The 21,373-nt window shown below is 42.8% G+C and overlaps 2 protein-coding genes across 2 annotated transcripts in view; one reads left to right on the top strand and one right to left on the bottom strand.

The window, feature by feature from the left end:
• Window positions 1-21,373, top strand: part of LOC307017627 (potassium/sodium hyperpolarization-activated cyclic nucleotide-gated channel 2) — a 36,774-nt gene that overhangs the window by 13,480 nt on the left and 1,921 nt on the right. The window contains exons 5-9 of the mRNA XM_079647270.1: window positions 2,613-2,831; window positions 15,840-15,986; window positions 16,257-16,497; window positions 16,591-16,755; window positions 17,268-21,373. The exon at window positions 17,268-21,373 is cut by the window's right edge and continues 1,921 nt beyond it. Of these exons, the coding sequence (XP_079503396.1) occupies window positions 2,613-2,831; window positions 15,840-15,986; window positions 16,257-16,497; window positions 16,591-16,755; window positions 17,268-18,217 (1,722 nt within the window). The 3' untranslated portion in view covers window positions 18,218-21,373. The remainder of the gene's footprint in view (window positions 1-2,612; window positions 2,832-15,839; window positions 15,987-16,256; window positions 16,498-16,590; window positions 16,756-17,267) is intronic.
• Window positions 4,878-7,808, bottom strand: LOC307020929 (piggyBac transposable element-derived protein 3-like). The gene is made up of 2 exons (XM_079652631.1): window positions 6,042-7,808; window positions 4,878-5,892 (listed from the first exon to the last, which is right to left on the bottom strand). The coding sequence occupies exons 1-2, from the start codon at window positions 7,093-7,095 to the stop codon at window positions 5,162-5,164; spliced, it is 1,785 nt and encodes a 594-aa protein (XP_079508757.1). The 5' UTR covers window positions 7,096-7,808; the 3' UTR covers window positions 4,878-5,161.

Genomic DNA, 21,373 nt, shown 5'->3' with positions numbered 1-21,373 from the left:
GGTCGGTCATTCAGTCTGATGTGACTCCATTTTCCATTATCTGCCTCTTCCCTGTCTCTGTCATTCCCCCCCCCGTCTGCACCTATCAGTCCGGCACATGGCCTCCCTCCTGCAGCCAGCGAGGTGTGACCTGATGAGAGTGGTAATCAAAAGTGTTTATGTGCCCTTTTGGTCAATGTCGGTGTGTTGGTCCCCCACTTTGGTGCGGATGGAAATACCAGATGGATTCCTATAAATTGATAGTTCCCCAAATGTTTTAAGTGATGCTGAAGCGGCAACATGAGATTAAAATTTGTGGTTTGTTTTTGACGACCATTGGGAGGATATCCTTAAACTAAAATAAGTAACATACTTAATGCATAACTGTAAAAAAGGGTGTTTTCTCTTTATATCTCTTCTACACTAGGTCTGGTGACCTTTTTGCTCCTCACTCATACAGCTCTGCCACGCTTATATCTTAACACTTTGATTATCATGTGCATGTTTAATGAACCTCTTCGACACATGCGAACAAATACCTTTACTCTGTCATCATCTTCTGTCCAAATATTAAATCTGATATATTTAATATTTCATGTTGTTTTCTGACAAGCATTACATTCTCAAAGAGCTGCTATTAACTGAAAGTCAGCACTGGAAGCATATATCCAACATCTGCTCACTCTGTTTGGCAGGTCAAATATATTTTTGAGTTCAGCTGTATATGGGATAAGAGGCCTGCCGCACAGTAAGGTCACAGAGGCGCACACAAAAAGGCCTTTTTAAGACACTGGAGATTGAATTTAAAACCATTTGCGTTATGAGCCGACTTCAAACCCACTATCTGCAGCTAATGGAAATGGTGATTACCAACAAAGCAACGGATAGTTCCCAAACTGAAATCCCTGGGGAGGCCTGTAGAGACTTATAAGGATATGGAGTCTCTCTCTGCCTTTATCTTGCCTGGGCTATTTCGGAATCAAAGTGCTCATCATTCATCTATTATTCAACCTGTTTCACTCCACTGTTTCTCTTTCGGTTTTCACATACACCATTTAGCCTCAGCCCACTTGGTGGAGCTGTATTTATTTTTGGAGTCAGCTTTTTTTTTCTTCTTGTGACGTAGAGGTGCTTCTTTCCCTGTGTCTGGCCCTTTAACTTCATCGAACAGACACAAGACAAGACTGTTGTATTGGTAATCTACTTTATCGTTTTGCTCTTTAGAGTTTCTAATGATTCATTTTATTATTAATCAATCTTTATTTCGCTTTTATTGATTTTTTCTTCGTGGCAATTTCCCAGACCCCAAGGTTTAAATACCCTGAAGAATTAGCCATTTAAAATGATATATGAACTTTTCTCAACTCATGGAAAGTTTTTGCAGATACATGACTTTAACAGAATGATTGGCTAATTTAGTTTTTTGGAATTAGCCAGGAAAGGAAAGTGTGTTTTATAATGTGACGGCGCATACAATGACTGCTAATGCAAATCCATAAGTTAGAGAGGATATTATTTATTGCCTTTGCTGAAGAATAATTGACCTCTTTGTGGCCTGCTAGAGGTGTGTGTGTGTGTGTGTGTGTGTGTGTGTGTGTGTGTGTGTGTGTGTGTGTGTGTGTGTGTGTGTGTGTGTGTGTGTGTGTGTGTGTGTGTGTGTGTGTGTGTGTGTGTGTGTGTGTGTGTGTGTGTGTGTGTGTGTGTGTGTGTGTGTGTGTGTGTGTGTGTGTGTATGTGTGTATGTGTGTGTGTGTGTGTGTGTCAGGAGCGAGGATAGAAAATGTTGTTTCTCTTAAAGCTGGGCTCTGAGTGGTTTTTGAAGGAGGCTGTTTTTAACCTCCTTTTTTAAGCTGCTTTAATATTACAGTCTCATTATAAAAGATTCTTGTTCCCCTGGTGGAATGAATATAAGGCAAAAAAAAAAAACTGTGCTTCAACCCCGGCTTTTGGTTTTTCTTTGAATTAATTGGCATCAGCAGTCTGTTCAGGTCACCAAAGTCACCGCTGAGAGCTAATGAAAGAAAAAAGAGAGACAAAGGAAGCTGCACAAAGGTATCAGATCAATGGAGCTTGTTCGGATCGCTCATTCCCCCCTCTCTTTCTTTGTGAAGAAGGGAGGTTTGGCCTAAATCTGTACAGTGGAAAAACACAGAGACACTATTTACATTCAAAAAAGTGTTGATTCGATGTTTTCAGAGTGTTCGGACAACATGACCTATGCCCCTGATGTTTCTGTAACTCTCGACCTGAGGCTTTCCCCTTCATTATTCTCACCACAAGCTGCATGGTGGCGGCTGTCTGGAGTAGATTCCTATTCTCACAGCTCTGAAAGGGCATACTTAATGACCTCTCATTATCATTCCTCTCTGAGGAAATAATTTCCGAACCGACTCTACTTTACTGATTAGGCCTCGAAGGATTCCCCTGATGTCATTTTTACTTCCTCCCTCTTTCTTTCAAATGCTTCTCTGTCCCTGGGGTTTTCGTTTAAATAAGAGCTATTCCACGACCCTGCTGTCCCTAACTTTTTTCTGGTGGCCTACTCTACCACTGCTCTCCCCCAAAACATGCCTTTTTATGTTACATTGATGTCTTTAATTGTTTGCTTATCAACCTTTTCTCTCTCTCCACAGAATGATACCTGGTCAGAGCTGTATTCCTTCGCTGTGTTCAAGGCAATGAGCCACATGCTGTGCATCGGTTATGGCCGTCAGGCCCCGGAGAGTCTCTCAGATATCTGGCTCACCATGCTGAGTATGATTGTAGGAGCTACTTGCTATGCAGTTTTCATTGGCCATGCTACAGCTCTTATCCAGTCCCTGGACTCCTCCAGGCGGCAGTACCAGGAAAAGGTGAGCAGCTTCATTAAATCACCTCCATCCGTCCCAAGTTCTCACATGTTTCCTATTACCCGCTTAACCTCCGGTGTTCCACTTTTATTTCTTATCAAAGGAAAAGTTTGACATGTTGAGAATTATTTGATTTCTAGCTGAGACCTAGATAAGAGAATTGGTGCCATTCATACAAAAATGAAGCTTTTGTCAACAGAAGGCTAACTTAGCATGAAGACTGGAGACAAGGCCCAGCACCTTTTAAAGGTTCTTCAATTGAACTAGAGGGAATAACTAACACCAGTGTGATGTTGGTGAGTGATGACCATCCTGGCAAAGGTTACAGAGGGGATGCCAAATCCAGAAGCCAAAACACCAGCGCTGCCAGATTATGAAGCGCTTCTTTTATTTTTCGTCTATCTGCAGCAAAAATGAAAAAATACCGATTTGATTTTCTTGAAACTTAGTTGGGGGGTTTTGCATCTGCCATAGAAGAACCCATTCAATTGTAAAGGGGTCCAAATCAAAGGGGAAGAAAGACACCTTTTTCTTTTTTGGCTAACAATGCGAGATAGGGTATGGAGTGCTCTGATATTTAAGGTTATGAAGTAGGTCTTTTGAGAGTTGCAAGAATGAAAAAAATATCATTACATTTTGAACATACCTGGTTAAATGCAAGAGGTTTAGAATATGAGTATAGCGACAGCAGGAAACAAACAAAGTCACTGAGAGGCTGAGGCCGGGCCTGTTTGATATTGGGTGACACGCTACAAAAAGGTACTTGCTGAGATCAAAAACTCTGTTGCAAAATAATGTGGTTTAATAAAAATGGAGATAATCAACTTATTCCCCTTGGACATGTACATTGTTATATTAATCGAAGCAATCGTTTCAACTTGCGGTCAACAAAAAAGTACAACGGCCCTGTGTCACCCTCTCTTCCACACACACACCTCACGCAGGTGAACAGGATTATAATGAGTGCCTCCCATATCCATGTGACCCAAGCTTACCAATCAATAGTGATCAAACAAATATCTTAAAACATAAAGGATTACTAAACATGTTTCATGGCTCCTACAATGAGGTTGAAGTTCTATCTTATTAACGATGACCTTCACAAGCCTAGAAGGTGAATATCTCACATAGTTAAGAACTGATGTGTTGTTGCAGACTCACCTTACCTTTAACCCATAAGAACCTGGACCAATTTCTGGCTCAATAAAAATTAGTGGGAGCATAACACAGGTTGAATAGAGCACATAGAACACATGTCTAAAAAAAAAATCTAAATTCCACCACCAGATGACAGAGATCTGAAAAGTGACATCAGTGTCACTGCAGTCTTATTTGATTGTTAAATTAAATTATTAAATGTACAGTGTTTTCTGACATTTCTGACATTCCTGAGCACATTCCATTAACTCTGAAGCTTCCAAAGATGTTACCATAGGCATATTATGTATGGTTGGAAAGCTGAGAAGGAATGGAATCCATTTCAGATGACTTAGTCATGGTCAAACCATCTCAGAAAGAGCACAGAGAGAGAAAGGAGTATTTGCATTTTCCGATTGCCCCCAAAAGGGCCCGCATGCCATTATTGGCCCCAAAAGTGCCCCCACCAAACATCTCTACACCTAGGCATGCCATATGTTTTTTAACATCTACATTTCCCAAGGAACAATTATATCAAGTCCATTCCCCAAGGTCCATAAGACCTTCCCAGAAGGAGTTATCATCAAATAAAGGTCAAGTGTTGTCGCCAGAGCACCACACCTGCAGCAAGGGACTGATCATTAGTGCTCACCTGACTCACCTGTGTTGATAACGCAATTGCACTCTATTCAAAGACCATGTCCATGTCCCACACTGTCCTCAAGAGACAATACAATATGTATTATATCTATTATATGTAATATGCCATGTATTACTAGTGTAGAACAAGTGCCATTCATTCATTTTTCACACCAGGTGTCTGACATTTCAAACTGGACCAGGTGAGAGGTGGATCTTTGTCTGTTAGGTCAATGTCAATCTTCATTTGTCTAAAATTAATCAGACTGAGAATGTAGCTGACTTTTTATTTTTATCAACATCCAATGCCACTTGAATAATAAAAAAAACAATGTCCGGCTAGAAATTATTTCAGATCAACAGCAGGAAAAGTACAATCTGAACAATAGAAAACATGTTGCCTGGTAGATTTGGAACCATTTGGAACACGTGAAACAGAGTGTCAATAATCACCAGGAATATTTTTAATTCCACAACACCTAAATCTCAACAACTTCCCGTTCCTCTTCTCCTCCCAGTCATCCTACACTATCCTTTCCAAGCCTACTGCTGGCTGTTTAGAAATGGTAGCCTTTGAAGCAGTTTCTCTCTTCTGTGAAGCAGAGACGCACGTCGCATTTCTCACACAGGGTGGTGGTTGCATTTGTTTTGCAGACTGTGCAGCGGCCACGCTTGGTAGATTTCACGGGCCAGTGTCCAAAGTGGTCCTTACGGACATCATCAGGAACTCCAACACGGACTCTCTTTCTCGTGGGAGGTGCTGAAGGAGATGGAGTGTTCATGTCAAGTGATGGGCGCCCCCTTCTTGCCTGGATGAGGATGAGGCAAGTTGCCACCTCTGCCTGGAATCTTCTTAGATTCAGTGCTCTCTCACCGATCAGCTTGCAGTCGTTCTTGTAGATCAGCCACGCGTTGACCAGGGCTACCATGATGGTGTGCCAGAAGAGGTAGATGTACCATCTCCGTGATCTCATGTGGTATTTGTACCGGAGAAGGCATCTATCCATGAGATCCACCCCCCCCATGAAGGTGTTGTACTCTTTGACGACATTGGGCCGGATGACGTCAAGGAATGCCTTCTGGGGTTTGCTCCAGCGCCTAGCTTTGTCTTGTGGTTCCACTGCTGTTTGAGAGGAGATCAAGGTGACAGGTCTGTTGTCATGCCACTTTACTATGGCCATGGACCCCTCTTTCTCCACCCGGCAATCGAAAGATCCTCTGCCTCTCTTGGCAAGACTCTTGTCATCCTCAAGCTGACATCCAGCCAGGCGATTGCTGCGGACTGTTCCTGTAATACATAAAGAATAAGACAAGATGAGTCAAAACTAGAAACAAAGGAGAATGAGACCATAGGTATGTTGTTATTACCTGTGTGTGTGTGTGTGTGTGTGTTTGTGTGTGTGTGCGTGTATGTATGTGTGTGTGTGTGTGTGTTACCTGTGTAGAAGATCTGCCGCTGACGAAGCTCTCGCACCAGTGCGGCTGAAGAGAAGAGGTTGTCGGCGAACACTTTGTAGTTCTGGCCTGATGGAAGAGTTTCACACAACTTGACGACCACATCTCCTCCCATTCCAAGTGTGGTTCTTTTCCCAGTGCCACCTTCATAGACCTGGAAATCACATAGGTTTCCGTCGGATGAGCAACGGGCCCAGATCTTGAATCCCCAGGGGTGGGGTTTGCCCTTCACATATTGCCTGATGGGGCAGCGCGTTCCTCTGAACGAGACCATCTGTTCATCGATGGAGTTGTGCTCCATCGGGGTGATCTGGAGACATTGTTTGCGGAACATGTCAAGCCATGGACGGATCTTCCAGCACTTATCCCCTTTTTGCCTGTTGGATGGAGCCTCGTTGTCGGTGAAGTGGAGAGATGTGAGGAGGGTCTGGAAACGGTCGCGTGACATGTTGTCAGCGACCATGCCAATCCTTGTGTCGTTTTCCCAGTAGACACGGTTTCCTGGAAGCTGGCAAAGTCCCATGCGCAGGTACATGCCGATTAGGATTTCCAGCTCCTTTACTGTGGTCTGCACGTTCTTGTGGGTGGCAGAGGTTTGAACGCTGTAGAGGTTGGTTTGCTCCATCATTGCCACAAGCATCTCATCTGTAATGAACCTCCTGAAGTACTGCAGGGGAGTGGGGAGCTCATCTGGAGGTTGGACCCTCTCTCCTTTGAAGGTGTGGTCTGGTGTTTCAAAAGCTTTTTTTCGCCATAAGAATCTTTCTTGGCCAGTAGAACGGTGGGATGCTGCAGTCGGAGGTTCTTCATTAGGAGGTTCTTCTCCCTCTGGTTGAGGTGGTTCCTCTTCCCCTATGTCGCTTTCCGACTCATATGGCTCCTCCTGATAATCAGGATCTAAGACAGGATCATCAAATTCATCCTCATCTTCATCCTCACCACCTAATCCCTCCACCTCACTTTCGTTTCCATCCAGGATTATTTCCAGGATCTTCTGGATGTCCTTGTCTCCATCCCACCTATTTTTCCTGTTCATCTAGAGAAGAAAATATGGAAAATAATCATGACTTTCAGCTGATGTTATCATGTAACGTTGGTAGCACTTTACCCTACAGCACGGTAATTATCATTTCCAGCTGTGAGGTAAAGTGCCACATGACGTTAGTCCTAAACCTGCCATGTTGTAGGTAGCTAGCTAGATAGTAGTATAAGTAACTAGTTATTACTAGTTATAGCTAGCTATATATATATAATATAATAACAATATATTACTGAGTATAATTGAATTAAGTAAACTGATCAGATAATGACAAGTTTTCTAATTGTGACATATAGGTCACAACACTTATTTTTTTTACCAGTTTAGTCTAAATGCCTGCAGTGACGTCTATGTCACACACATATTTACTTGCTCTTTTACCACAGAATAAAAAATAAAAAGTCTAAACAATGATTTATATTCGACAAACAACATGTTATCCAATATTTCAACCATAGGATTTGATGGATCTTACCTTTTATCCTCAGGATGGGCAGAGGGGCAAATTAGCTGGCAGACTGAAGTTAGCTTGTGGAGAAAACAGTCAGGAAAGGTGGCTGCTAATTGAACATGAGGTCATCCCAATGGTCACATGACCTTTCAGAAATGTGACTTGGGTGTCGCTTCAGGACTATATGAGTTGAAATTAAGGGTATACTTGAAGTGACACCCCTGCTACACCCTAAAATTGTGTGTGACATGCGCGTCACCTCAGGTTCTTTTAAGGTCATTTTACAGGTATATTTGTGAATAGAAGATCACGGGTAAGTAATGATGCTGATACGTTAAGTTTGGGTATCTGTCTCGGGGAGGAAAAGTTTAATAACTTTCAACCACATGTTACTGCGCAGCAGGAGTTTTGTACTGATGACCGACTGGTTGGTCAGTTCCTCTGTGGTCGATAAAAAATAATCTCAGGTGATCAAAACCAAGGTACTGCTATTTTTGTCCGTTTCTCCTTCTGTGTTTTTGTCTATCTGATTTAATTCTGTTAAATATTTGCCGCGTGTTAAAATAAATGTATCCTATGGTAGCCTTATCTATTAATTTATTTAAAATGCAGGGACATTAGTGGAAGGATTTTGCAGATGTATTGTGGAGGGCCAGCACAGTGCAGCATCAGGTGACTTTCCTTTGGGTTATGACCTCTATCAGATACTGTTTAACCACTAATGTGTATTGTAATTAGCTGGGCTTTGTGTTTGCCTATTGGTCATCTTTTGAACCAGGATGGGATTGGAGCAGTGCTGCAGCAGTGGCCTGTGGTGTAGCGGCACAGCCTCCCTGTTTCCAAGCAGAGTCTTGCTGGCCGGGGAGCAGGGGGAGTGTTACTGGCTTTCAGCAGCCAATCAGAGGCTGCGGGTGTGTTCGGCCAGGTAGAGCCACGTCGCCAGGGGCTGGGCGTTTGTGTGTGGAGGGGGGGGGGTCTGATGTGTGAGAGAGAACGAGACATAGGGAGAGAGTGTGTGTGTGATATGATGTCCCCTTGGACAGCAGTATAATTGATGAGGCAGCAGACCTGTGTGTCCTGCCAATGTCATCCTGAAGGTGACGTAAGCAACCATGGCTGCCTCTCTTTCGGTCTCTCTCCATCTTCCTTCTTCCTGACCACTCACTCACTGGTACCTGCACTCTGTATCAACCGGTATGCATCTCCGACCATCCCTCTCTGCATTATCTCTCCCTTCTTTCCTTCCGCTCAACCTTTTTTAAATATCTCAACCTGCTTTCTGCTCTCCCTCTTATCTTATCCTCCTCTCTCTGCTCTCTCTTTCTCTCCCCCTCCCTTTATCCTCTCTCCCCCTCCCTTTATCCTCTCTGGTGGTGGTGTCCTTGAGAGGTGCAGTGCTACTGCTAACTGTCTGCTACAAGGAGAAAAGGGAGTGGGGGAGTGGAAACCTGTGGGAGATGGCAGGGCCTTGTTGTCGACACAAGTCCTGGTGCACTGCGAGATATTTGAACGCTGTCGACATCTCGTCGTTTAGTGTTATGTCTGCGTTTCGTCTGGTTAGCGCTGTAAGGAACTTCCCATGGGGTTTTTTCATGCATGCGGCTGGCCACTTGGGTATAAATAATTTCCAATAACTGCTTTAGAAAACAACAAATCAGCAAGTTGAGAGCTTACTGTTGCTGTTGTCTTTCCTGTGTGTCCTGGATGATGGGTGTTAAAAGGCCTGAGAGAAATCCATAGCGTGTGGTCTGTAAGAAATGGTTGCTCCCACAGTAAATGACAGTAAATGAGCATCCTGTGCAAGAAAGCCAATAATCTGGTTTTAAATACAGAGTTACATTTGCACTACAAGCACTAGGTCTCATGTCTGAGAGCTGTGATGAGTTGTATAAGTGTGTATAATCCTCAAACGTCCTGTAATTGTATTCAGTTTGAGGATAATTTAAGAAGTAAGAAACATAAATGCTTTTACGTAAGGACATTAGTTTATAATGCTGTCTGGTCTGTTCGGATTCATTTATACTTCTAATGCACCCTCAACCCAAAGAAAATATGTTTGGATCTGCTGAGGGTAGGAAAGTGCATTACCCCAGAACCTTCTTTCTGACCAGTTGTCGGATTTTCTATTTCACTTCCTGCTCTGTGAGGATTAGCATTTCAGCAGAAGATGTGTTTATTTCAATAAATAAAGAAACTTGCAAAGTGCCAGCCATGCCGGGGAGGATGATGCCGATGCTGCCGGGTGAATTTGCCACGCCTCCGGATAGGACTGTGAGTGACATTTTTATCATTTGGAGAGTGTTAGCAAAACAAGTCTGCTGGCAGTCTGTTAGAGCCCCAGTGAGGATCGGGCTAGCATTGTGTGGAGGTTTCCATTTCAGCTCGGCAGTAATGTCAGACTCACAATGCATGCTGGTTATATTTAGGCAGAATTTGGCTTGGTGGCTTTGGTTCAGAGACCTTTTTGTTATTTATACATGTAACAGTGAACACTGACACAGCAAAAGGGAACATAGGCAATAGAAGAAGCTGCCTCACTTGTGCCACCTTTATAGCACCTTTGGAAACAATGCAACAACAAATCTAGCCTTGTGTTTCCAATCATCACTGTTCTTGTAAAATTAATGTTACGTCTGACCCTCGCAGCTGCTTGTTAAGAGAATGCAAACACTTCAACACTTTGGTGCAATGTATTTTGTGATTTTGACTTTGTGATTCTGACATTATCAGGTTTTATGTAACATGGTGTGATGTCACTAGATAATGCAGCATTACAAGCCCTTCACACTTCATGGTGTACCGCACACATGCACGCACGCACGCACGCACGCACGAGCACGCACGCACGAGCACACACACGCACGAGCACACACACACACACACACACACACACACACACACACACACACACACACACACAAACACACACACACAGGTGTTTTCACTTCATTAGCCATTAGCCTTTTCACAAGAAAAAAACCCACTAGTTAAGCTAATTGCATTATATTGGTTTTAATATTGGATTTTCTTTTGAGATGCAACACCCAAGGTTAGTGTTTCTGCAGGCGGGCGGCTATTTTGTTTGCAGTATGTTATGTTGACACCTCTTACGTTATTTTCCCCAAGTGTCACTGTCAATGTCAACTCGGAGGCTGACGTTAGTGATTTTTTAAACACGGTTACTTGTACTTATGGTGTAAGAATGAGAGAATGTCCCTTAAATTGTCATTGATATCTGTTTGGTCTAATAAGCCAGAATACGTTGGAAGTCTGATGTAGGTGTGTACTGTGAGTTTCTCAGTCACTTGATCCATTTTTTCCCCCTGTTTATTTATTTCTGGGATGTATATATAACTGAAATCACACAGTGGTTGCTGTGACATCAATTCCAGTTATCAAGGAAGTGTACAAATACCCTTTTAAAAAGTGTTATTGGCATACATTCCTCCCCTTTACATCAAACAGTATGCCTTAAGATATGCAGCAGACCGTAGACTAGTTATATAATGCTGCACAGATACACCTTGTGCATCGATAATCATGTCTTAGTGGCTTTACAGGGGTTTCACATTGAATCAGCGCTCCTCTCTTGTAGTCGTAGAGACTAATCTTGGTAAGGAAGACAGAGGGCAGACATTAGTCTGAGCTCTCTGCCATGATGTGGCACAATACTGTGTACAAGATTGTTTTCTACCTGCTCCCCCTCCTCCTCCGCTCCCTCTGCGTGCCGCTGCCACCATCAACAACAGTGATATGTCTTCTTTAAGCCAGATTGCATGTCACTGATCGCTTCAATTATCCAGAACCAGCCTGACTTTGCAGAGATTGTGGCCAAAGAAATTCCTCCGCCAACGTCAACAACAAAAAACAGCCCCCCCTACTCCCGGCTCATGATATTCACTAGTAGAAAGTGTGTCTGATGAACAAAGCCTTATCAGTCAGTCTACTTTAGTTGTCCCTGCCTTTAACTGAATTATAGGAATATCAGAGTTTCTTCAGAAGCCTCATTTCATTTAATACGACTTTGTACTATGTGAGACCCCACAGTGTGTTGTTCCTCTCTGTGTACACATCTCCAAATTTAAGAAGAACAAGGCAAGCTCTGACTTACCACTATCCGATGTTCTTCTCTTTTGGTGAATGTGCTGTATAATATAATGAGCCGATTTAGCAGGGAATTAAGTGAATGAATTATACATCCACATGGCCGTTTGGGATGAACCTAGAATTAGAATTTCCAATGGGGAGAGGAAAGGAAATAGGAGGATGGGAGTAAGGAAGCTAAACAAAAAAAAAAAAAAAAGAAGAAAAGAGAAAGGATAGGAAAGAGAACTAAACATAAGGAAAGATAAGAAACAAAAAGGAGAAGATAGGAAAGGAAACTAAAAAAGGAAAGGAAGGTAAATTAAATGAAATAAAATTGATGATGGGAAAGGACAGGAAATAAGGCAAAAGGAAAGGAACTTTAACAAAAGGAAATAGGGAGGATGAGTGGGATATCATTAAAAGATGGAAGCTCATGGGTAAGTCCTTAATGGGCTTATAAGTGGAAATATATAATCAGTCAATGACAAAGTCTCTATACATTTCCCCAAAGGTTCCCATAAGCAGCATTTTAGATGACAAAATGTCAGTGGAACGTTTATGCTGCATACATTGTCATCAATGTGAAACAGAAAATAGATGTCATTTCCTCTCTCCTTTGGGTGCTCGTCAGCTCCCTGCAGGTGCTGTGATGCCCTCTCTCCTCTGTGACACTGGAGGGTTTTCAGGTTGGCTTGGTGATGATCGATACGCCGCACTGTGTCATTGCTCTTAAAGTCAAGTCATTAAATGCCACCATCCAAGATCAACCAGATAGGCTTTTGCTGCCTCATTAATTCAGACATGGCCGAGTCACAGTCCAACCACAGCTGCTCAGCAGCTGCATCTCTGCGGGGAGTGTGAGGTTTTCCCTCGCTGCCAGACCGCCCCAACACCTACACTTTGTTCACAATCAGCATTTCCACCTTATGAAAGCCTCAGCAGCTGCAGTGTTAGCTTTGGCACGTCGGGTAAGGAGTTGTGACACTGGGTCATTTCTTCAGGCCGCTCTCCATCTGCAGATGTCAGGAAGCAGAGTCACTCATGCAGGTGAGACGTCTGTTGTGTAACTCCATCATGGAGCTGTGCAGCTGCCTCTGCCCGGGAGACTTTAGCTTAATTGCTGATTAATTCAAATGTTCGTTTTATTTATGTTTATGTTCTATGGCAGAAGGAAGCAGCGTGGGAGAAACACGCTTAGCTTCTACCGGGCAGACTGACAATACTTTTGTTTCCTCGCATTATGAGGTCACTGCATACCGACCCCCCCTCTGCAGGAACAGCATGTGGTAGCTTCAAACCTATACAGTTCAGAAAGTATTTGTTCTGTAATCTAGCACATTGGATTTGAAATAGAATATAGACACCCAGTCTTTATGCATTTACCACCTACTGCTAAATATTGGAGAAGCCAGCGTTAGAGCTTTTACAGTAATAATTGTAACTTGGATAAAACTCATCTTAAGCTAATTGGAACTTGGTCATACAACAAGTTTTGGACAATATGAAAAGTCAGGAGATCTCCAAAGTTATCACAGATATGAGAATCATCCTGAACTGTAAATGTTTAAAGACCTTGGTGTTGATGGGGTTAACAGTTTGTGTTCACTGTTAACATCCATAGACAGTGTGCAATGTTGGACTTGCATCCTTTTATATTCCCCCAAAATGACAGGATACTATGACTGAACAAACTTCACTCCAGACAGGTACAGTATGTGTTTCTGTGCTGAAAACCACACTGAGTTTTAAAAGCTCCTGAAATGAGCAAGAACTGAGGAGTACACACTTGGCAGCGGATGATGCCAAGTGTGTCTGCCGATTGAATCTTTCTCAGGAACTCCAGAGTCTCGAGGTCCTGATCCAGCAGCTGCTGCTACTGCCCCCAAGTCTTCAGGTCATAAAGTTCAGCCAGCCATTGACAGTAAAGGATTTTCAGCCAAATATGAAATATGAAGTCCTGATTCACGTCTATGTTAACTTGTTACTTCCAGTCTCTCTAAATGGAATGGCTGTACATAAATAAAACGTTAGCACTTTTAACCCAGATGTGTTTCATATTACATAAAACAGTGATACAAAATGTAATGCTTTCCTGACTGCACTATAAAAACTGTAAATAAATGCTCAGTTGTGGAATATAAGTATATTTTGCCAAATACTGAAGTAGTATAAATTCAAAATTCTGCAGTTGTGATCATTTAGTTGCTGTTGCTAATGGGACCCTAATTATATGAAATGATAAAGATAAGGACAGGTCTGTTTAGTATTTATTTATGTAAAGACAATATCAGCTTTTATTACGTATAGTTAGGTGCTTTTTAGCCATGTAGTGGAGTAGTGTAGTGTACTGCTGTCATGAAAGATGGAATTGAAGTGCCTTGTGCTACAGGATTCTTCTGTGTACACGAGTAATCAGTTATGAACCACTCAAAATCTTTGTTATCCAAATATTTCCCTCTTTTGGAAACAGAGAGCCAGTCTGTGCAAGCAAGGCATGTATCTGAGTCTGTAGAGGATTCAGAGCTCTCGGTGGGTGAGCAGGTGGACCTCACAGTTTTCCTCGGGGGATTGGACGGGACAGCTGATGCAGCAATCCCAGAAATGAACCTGGGACCCTCCAGTTGTGGGGCGGTCTCACTACTCTAAAACAAACCTGTTGAACACATTGTCAGGAGATGCCAGCTGTCTCACAGCACGTGCCTGCCTGCGGTGCATTCAGTGCATCTCTCAAAACGGTGTCAATGTTTTTTTACATTATAGGTGCAGGATGAAGCGGTGTCTCTTATGGACCATTCCACTTGAGCTTGGTTGAAATGCGCACAGTCTGATTACAAGGATAAATATTTTTTTCTGTTCAAAGTTAACTGTCTGTTCTGTTCATCGCCGCATCCATCACTCCACAGGAAAAGCTGTACAGTTTTTGGTTTCTTAGTCTCTCTGGATGGATTGTGATGATTAGCATATCTCAACAATAGCATCTGATTGTTTGTGTTGCCTTGTTGGACCCCTTCGATTTTGATTGATCTGACATTGATCAGCTTCTAGGTAGCATTGATTAAAGGGCAAGTGTGTTCATTTCAGTTGACAGCTGAAGGGCAAGTGCTTGTTTTGTTTTCTGTTGTTTGTTTTGTGTTTGTTGACCCACCGGAAGACATATGGGTAAACTGCTTTTGCATTATCCCCGGAGAGATCCCTTGTTGATTTCCCTTGGTAAGCTGCAATCCTTTTTGGAAGCTGTAGTTCATGGTGCTGATGGATTTTATTGCGTTATACTGAGAGGTGTTTATACTGTAATATTTTGTTTACCCAGAAATAAAATACGAGACAATCTCTGAGGATAATGCTATAAATTCCAACAGCACTATGAGCTACAGCCTCCAAACCGTCCATATATCTGAATCTGGGACTTCGATTTGCAATATAAAATGAACATTATGAACGTCATGAGTGTGAGACTTACCGCCAGGCTGTTGCATTGGACTGCCAACTCCAAGTGTAGAAATCAGTAAACCCCACAAAACAAATGTGTAACAGCTTCCTAAATGTCATATGGCACAAAATATATGTTGCTGGATGCTTACAAACATATTTGAAAGATCTCTGCATACTTGCTTTTCGGCATACAGAAGTGTGTAAATATGCTGTGCACAATATCTGATCCATTTATCCTTACAATGTCTATCATTTTAGCAAATATGTAATTTCCTTTTTTGATAAAATGCTGAATAGTTATCAATGAAGCTTGGCACTGTGGTTTTTAGCCAATCATACTGAACTAATGCTTTAGATAGTGCTATATTTCAGCTATAAAGATATACTCATTTGTTTGCAGTGAGTATCTAGCAGCAGCAGGATGCTAGCTGCGGGATTAACTAGAAAAGCACTCCAGTGCCCATTTTCATCATAATAAAAGAACATGTCACCCAAAGCAACAGTGTGGCTCATTGATCTGTTTTTCATATTTTTTGGGACAACAATGGAGCCTTTTGGCACAGACGAATATATCAGGCTTTGACCACACAGACAGGGATCAATGCATTTTGGTTTTTAGATCCTCTTCATAGAGTTTTTACCAAATTAAGAAAAACACAGAATATCTCCAGATGTACTCTTCAAAAGGGACAAACATTCAAACATTGTTACAGTGTAAGAAAGAGTTATTATGTGTACTGCATTAACATCATATTTTCTCTGTCTGCCTCAGTACAAACAAGTGGAGCAGTACATGTCCTTCCATAAGCTGCCGTCCGACTTCCGACAGAAAATCCATGACTACTACGAGCACAGATACCAGGGCAAGATGTTTGATGAGGAGAGTATTTTGGGAGAACTCAGTGAGCCCCTCAGAGAGGTAAGACAAAACAGAAAAAAATGCAATTGTTACACATGATATGTTGTACTATAAGATTATTTGAGAAACCTAAGATTAGTCATAGTTTGCCCTATGATCTCGTCATGTTTGATTTTGAAAATAGTACTGGTTGCTAGACTTTAGTATTTGTTACCGTATTTCAACTCAAATCCCTGACTTCCCTGAATTCCTGCATGCAGAGGGAAGCTGTGTGGAGCATCAGTCAAACATTTGACAGACGTTACTCAACAAAACAATGTCTTTTCTTAGGAAATTGTTAACTTCAACTGTCGCAAGCTGGTGGCGACAATGCCGCTATTTGCCAACGCAGAGCCCTACTTTGTGACGGCCATGTTGACCAAGCTGCGTTTTGAGGTATTCCAGCCGCATGATTACATAATAAGGGAAGGCACCATTGGGAAAAAGATGTACTTCATTCAGCACGGAGTCTGCAGCGTCATCACCAAGGGCACCCTGGCAATGAAACTCTCTGATGGCTCTTACTTTGGAGGTAGGACACAGTTTGTGGCATCGTCTTTTTCTAGATGTCCCATTTTGAGCTTCTTTTTTAAAAACTGATGCATTTTCTCCTTCCTGCTTTCAGAGATCTGTTTATTGACGAGAGGTCGGCGAACGGCCAGTGTGCGAGCAGAGACTTACTGTCGACTCTACTCTCTGTCTGTGGACCACTTCAATGAGGTGCTGGAAGAATATCCCATGATGAGACGCGCCTTTGAGACTGTTGCCATTGACCGTCTAGACCGAATAGGTAAAAAGGGCATGCTTCTAGGGCATGCATACGTGATATTAGAGGCCGACATATGGGCACATCGATGCAGTCAACCATATCACTACAACGAAATCATGTAACATCTGTATTGTATTATTTTTGAATCTCTGCACATGGCTCTATTTGATCAAATACAAATGCTAAAATGAACCCTGTGTACAGAGAACAGAATAATATTGTTCTAAAGATGTGTTTTTTAGAAAATTAATGTTAAAATAGGAAGTAAAACGAGTCGTGCTGTTCCTTCAGAACGACATGGGACACTGTAACATTAGATTGGGTGTGGGATGACACATCCATTATCCTCGGGACTGTTCTGCTAGAGGATGTACCTGGTGTGAAGGACATCACACGCTAAATCTAACTCATTCTGTTTCCCTTTCCAAATTCTTTCTTTCCATATATATTTATTATGTGTTCTGCTTTTTGTCCTCTCTGGCCTGTCTGTATGCAGCTCTGTAATAAACCTATCCATTTATTTTTGTCTGAAGGTAAGAATAACTCCACCCTGCTGCACAAGGTTCAGCATGATCTCAACACTGGTGCCTTGAACAACCAGGAGAACGAGATGATCCAGGAGATCATCAAGTACGACCGTGAGATGGTGAAGCGCGTGGACCTGCAGCGGCCGCGGGCCATGTCCATGACTCCCTCCATCGGCGGTATCTTTGCCCCCCCCGGCCAGCCTCAGTCAGGCTCTGCCATCGCCACTCTCCAGCAGGCTGTGGCCATGAGCTTTTGTCCTCAGATGGCGAGTCCCCTGGTGGGTCCATCAACTCTGCAGTCTCCTCGCATGGTGCGGAGGTTTCATGTGATGCAGAGCCTGGCCAGCCCAGTCGCCATGTCCCCTCTTCAATCTCAACCCCCTCAGACGCTCGGAGGGGCGTTTGGATCTGCCATCTCCAGCCCGCCTATCCAAAGCCCGCTCGCAGCTTCAGGACGGACTTTCCAGTACATGGCGAGTGCGGGACCCTCTGGCTCCCAGTTGTCCCTGGTACAGCACCATGCACCCAGCCCCACTCATATCCAGCAGAGGCCTGCCTCAAACAAGAGCACCTACTCCCTTCATGCAAGTAGCTTGAGCCAGGATACCCGGGCCAGGTCTGCCTCCCAGCTCTCACTCCCCCAGGAGAAGACATCACCAGCTGCCTCTGCAGTCCCCAGCCCTCCACAGTCCACCCGTACCTCTAACAACTCCATTGGTCCCCCTCAGGTCCCTAACCCCAACCTGCCAGGGCCCTCAGGGGTAGGAAGGTCGGCAGCAGCTCAACCGAGGGTGGCGTTTGCCTCCACAGCCCCTCCTGGTGGACCTGCTGGAATGGGGGCAGTAGCAGCAGCTGCTGGATCAGGACCTCCAGACTCTGGAGTTCCTAAGAAAGATTCAATTGTCAGCCTTCCAGAGCTAGACCCTGCCAGATCCCGGCTGTCTTCCAACTTGTGACCCTGGTAAGGTTCAGGAAAGAGGCCTTTTTTGTAGGAGAATCTGTTTGTTTTAGGTCAGTCCAGCTGATCTGTCAGCCTGCTGAATGACCACTCAGCTAGCGCCAGCGCCAGCCGTCATTCGACCAGAATGCACTGTGTGCTGGCGTCAGCAGAAGGAAAAGAGCAACTCAAAGCCTTGAGACACTTTGGCTAGGAGGAGTCTATACAATTAAACTAGTATAACTTAAGGTGGAACTGGTCTAGATTACTGTGCCAGCACCTTTAGTCTTAGTATCATCCCTTACACTCTGCTTCCAAACACCTACTGTATATCGCTGTCTTTACTGTAAAGATATGAAGAAAAGTATGATTCATGTAACTATTGCATACTGTGTAGAATCCATGCAATGCAATCTAGCAGGAGCTGGACTTAAAAATGAAAATCAGGGACTTGAAGTCAAATGACAATGACATTTTAAGCGTTCAAAAGTGTTTTGAGTGTAATTTTTCTGTATAAGCTGTCGTAGCAAAAGAACACATTGCTCTTCATATTGTTTAAAATTGTAGTGAAAATAGTGTTTTAGACCGCTGGTCGATCTTACATCGATGTGTAAATAGTTGTTGAAAAAAGTAAGGAGGGATATTATATTAATTGTATCTACCCAAACCAAAGTTGAGCTTGAACACAAAGTCTGGTTGTGTCTGTATCAACTAAAAAAGGAACATAGAAGAAATGCCATTTATTTAACTGCCTTGATTCAACGTTAGAAGCCATATATTTGGTTTGTGTGTATGTATATATGTGGGTGTAAGTTTGTGCGCGTGAGTTTGTTGGTACGTTTTGGTTCTATTTTCAGAGAATGGACTCACACACTACACTTTGTCAAGCGCAATTGTTTTGACATGCTGACGGTGGCACTGACCTATTTCCATGAAACATCTGGGAGGCGGTCAGCCGTTTGGTCAGCGCACTGATTGTAACCCTGAATTCAAAGGTGGTTAAATAATCTGAGCTTTATCGAAGGTAACATTTGTGAACAACCCATACTGTATACTTGCTTGTTTTTGTCTAGGTTTATTGATTAACACATGCAATATAATTCTGCAATACTCTACCCCGCCTATATATAAATATATATGAATATAAATATCAATACATATGCTGTACAGGAACAATTTCCTTTGTTTTCTTTTTAATGTGAACTCTTAAAGAATCCAGCAGTTATTGTGGCTTCACTTGAAGTATTGTAATCCAGTGACCATGTTGTTACCTTAACCAAAAATGTTTGAAGGGAATGAGAGGACGTGCAGTTTCATTTTTGTATAGACTGGGCAAACTGCCCAAAACTGGTTTAGAGTCACAGGAGGAATCCTCAAAAATGTCACTTTAATCTCATTTGAAGATATTAAATTGTAAGATGACTGGGGGTGGGCAATATGGGGCATAAACGCCTCACTTGTAAAAACTCTTTGCTCCATATCAAAGTCTCTATGTGCCCCATATCAGCCGAAACTCCCACGAATGTCACAACAATTCGATCTTAAACAAACCTATTGCTCAAATTACGGGATTGCGTTGAGGCTTGGTTTGATTTGTTCAAAATATTCTGATCCTGTTGAACCTAAAAGCCTTCTCTCGCTGAATGTATGCCATAAGAGAAGGAAGACAGCTAATCAGATATAAACTGCCATGTAAATAAAGGGAAATACATCTAAAGAGGCTTTTATGATGCCAAGGGGTTGTGGGCATTGCTGTATGTGCTGCTGAGTGTCTTGGCAATCTCTTTTGGGTTTGATGATGCTTCTATGGGTAGAAAGTTGTTGTATTTAACCTGTATGTTACCCCCCCTCACACACCCAATCAAATCCCCACATCTACCATAAGAATATCAATTGTTTTTCATTTATTGAGGTGGACGTGAACGAGAGCGAGTTGTAACCACTTTGAACTCCTCGGTCCAGAACGAGCACTGAGGACATGCAGTTAAGCACCTGATGTTGCACTTCAACCTTGTAATCAAAATGAAAATCGATTGCTCTATTCTTTTTAAACGGGTGCAGTACTTCCCCGGGACCCATTATCTGGTTAAACTGTAAAGGACGAAAAGTGAATCTAATTGGGAAAGAAAACAGGCAGCTGTATCAATGTGCTAAACAAACATTGTGTTCAACTTTTTCAGCTCCGAGCATCGAGCCCTAGCCAAACTGTGAAATCAATGCAATGGACATTTCACTCAGGTTGGCTACCTTTCCAGAGGGATGTATTGATCGCCGCAGCATGGCTCTCTATTGATTTATGTAGACTTGTCCATCCTCCCATAATCAACTTGTTGATTTAACCGTGCCGAAAGATTCCCCTTGAATTTTGATTGGCGGAGAAACACATGGGTCTATTGAATGGAGACAGATAGTTATTAACAAAACTCGCTGCCGTCTAGTTTGATCCCTTGAGAGCTATTTAAATCTTTAGACAAGGTATAAGTGATTGTTTTTATCCAAGGGCTTTATAATATTGCTTGTAAACCCTGGATCATTGTCATTATGGAGCATCTACATTTCCACTTTCCATTTGATCAGTAACATGCACTAAACCTGGTTCATTGCCATTCTTGGGTCACAGTGCTGAAGCCCGACCCATCAGCAAAGCGGGAACTGTGTATTTATTTTTTCCTACGGGAAAGGTTCATGCCAAAATGCCAATAAGATTGTGAATGAATCACGTCCATTTGAGTCAATAGCTGTTGTGTGCTTCAATACTGTTCCAGTGCAATCAATTGGTCCTCTTCCCTGTTCCTTTGTGCTAATACCAGAGTTTGCCCTATTAAGCTGCTATCAGGACTGTGCTGATATGATGTGAATGAGTCCACAGGCAGTGAGAGCAAGATGGGAGGAGAGTTAAAGAGCTAATGTTTCAGGCAATATCAGGCACCGTCTCTGTTTCATTGCGTCCATCCAGTAAGATACTGTAGTGTGTAATTCACTCCCACTCAAAGGACGGCATCCCAGACTCACTTTGATCAGTAGGCCTACCACTCATTTTCAACCCGCAGCCATGAGGCTGATACAGCCCGGGCCAAGCACATACTTCTGTCAGTTATCTGTTTTGTGTCTGTGTCACAAGCGTGTTCAGTCAGTCTGCTTCCAGCCACCGTCAATGTGTGTGTGTGATATAGCG

This window comes from Notothenia rossii (assembly GCF_949606895.1).
Source record: "Notothenia rossii genome assembly, chromosome: 9".
Lineage (NCBI taxonomy): Eukaryota > Metazoa > Chordata > Actinopteri > Perciformes > Nototheniidae > Notothenia > Notothenia rossii.
This window is presented reverse-complemented; position numbering and strand designations above follow the sequence as displayed.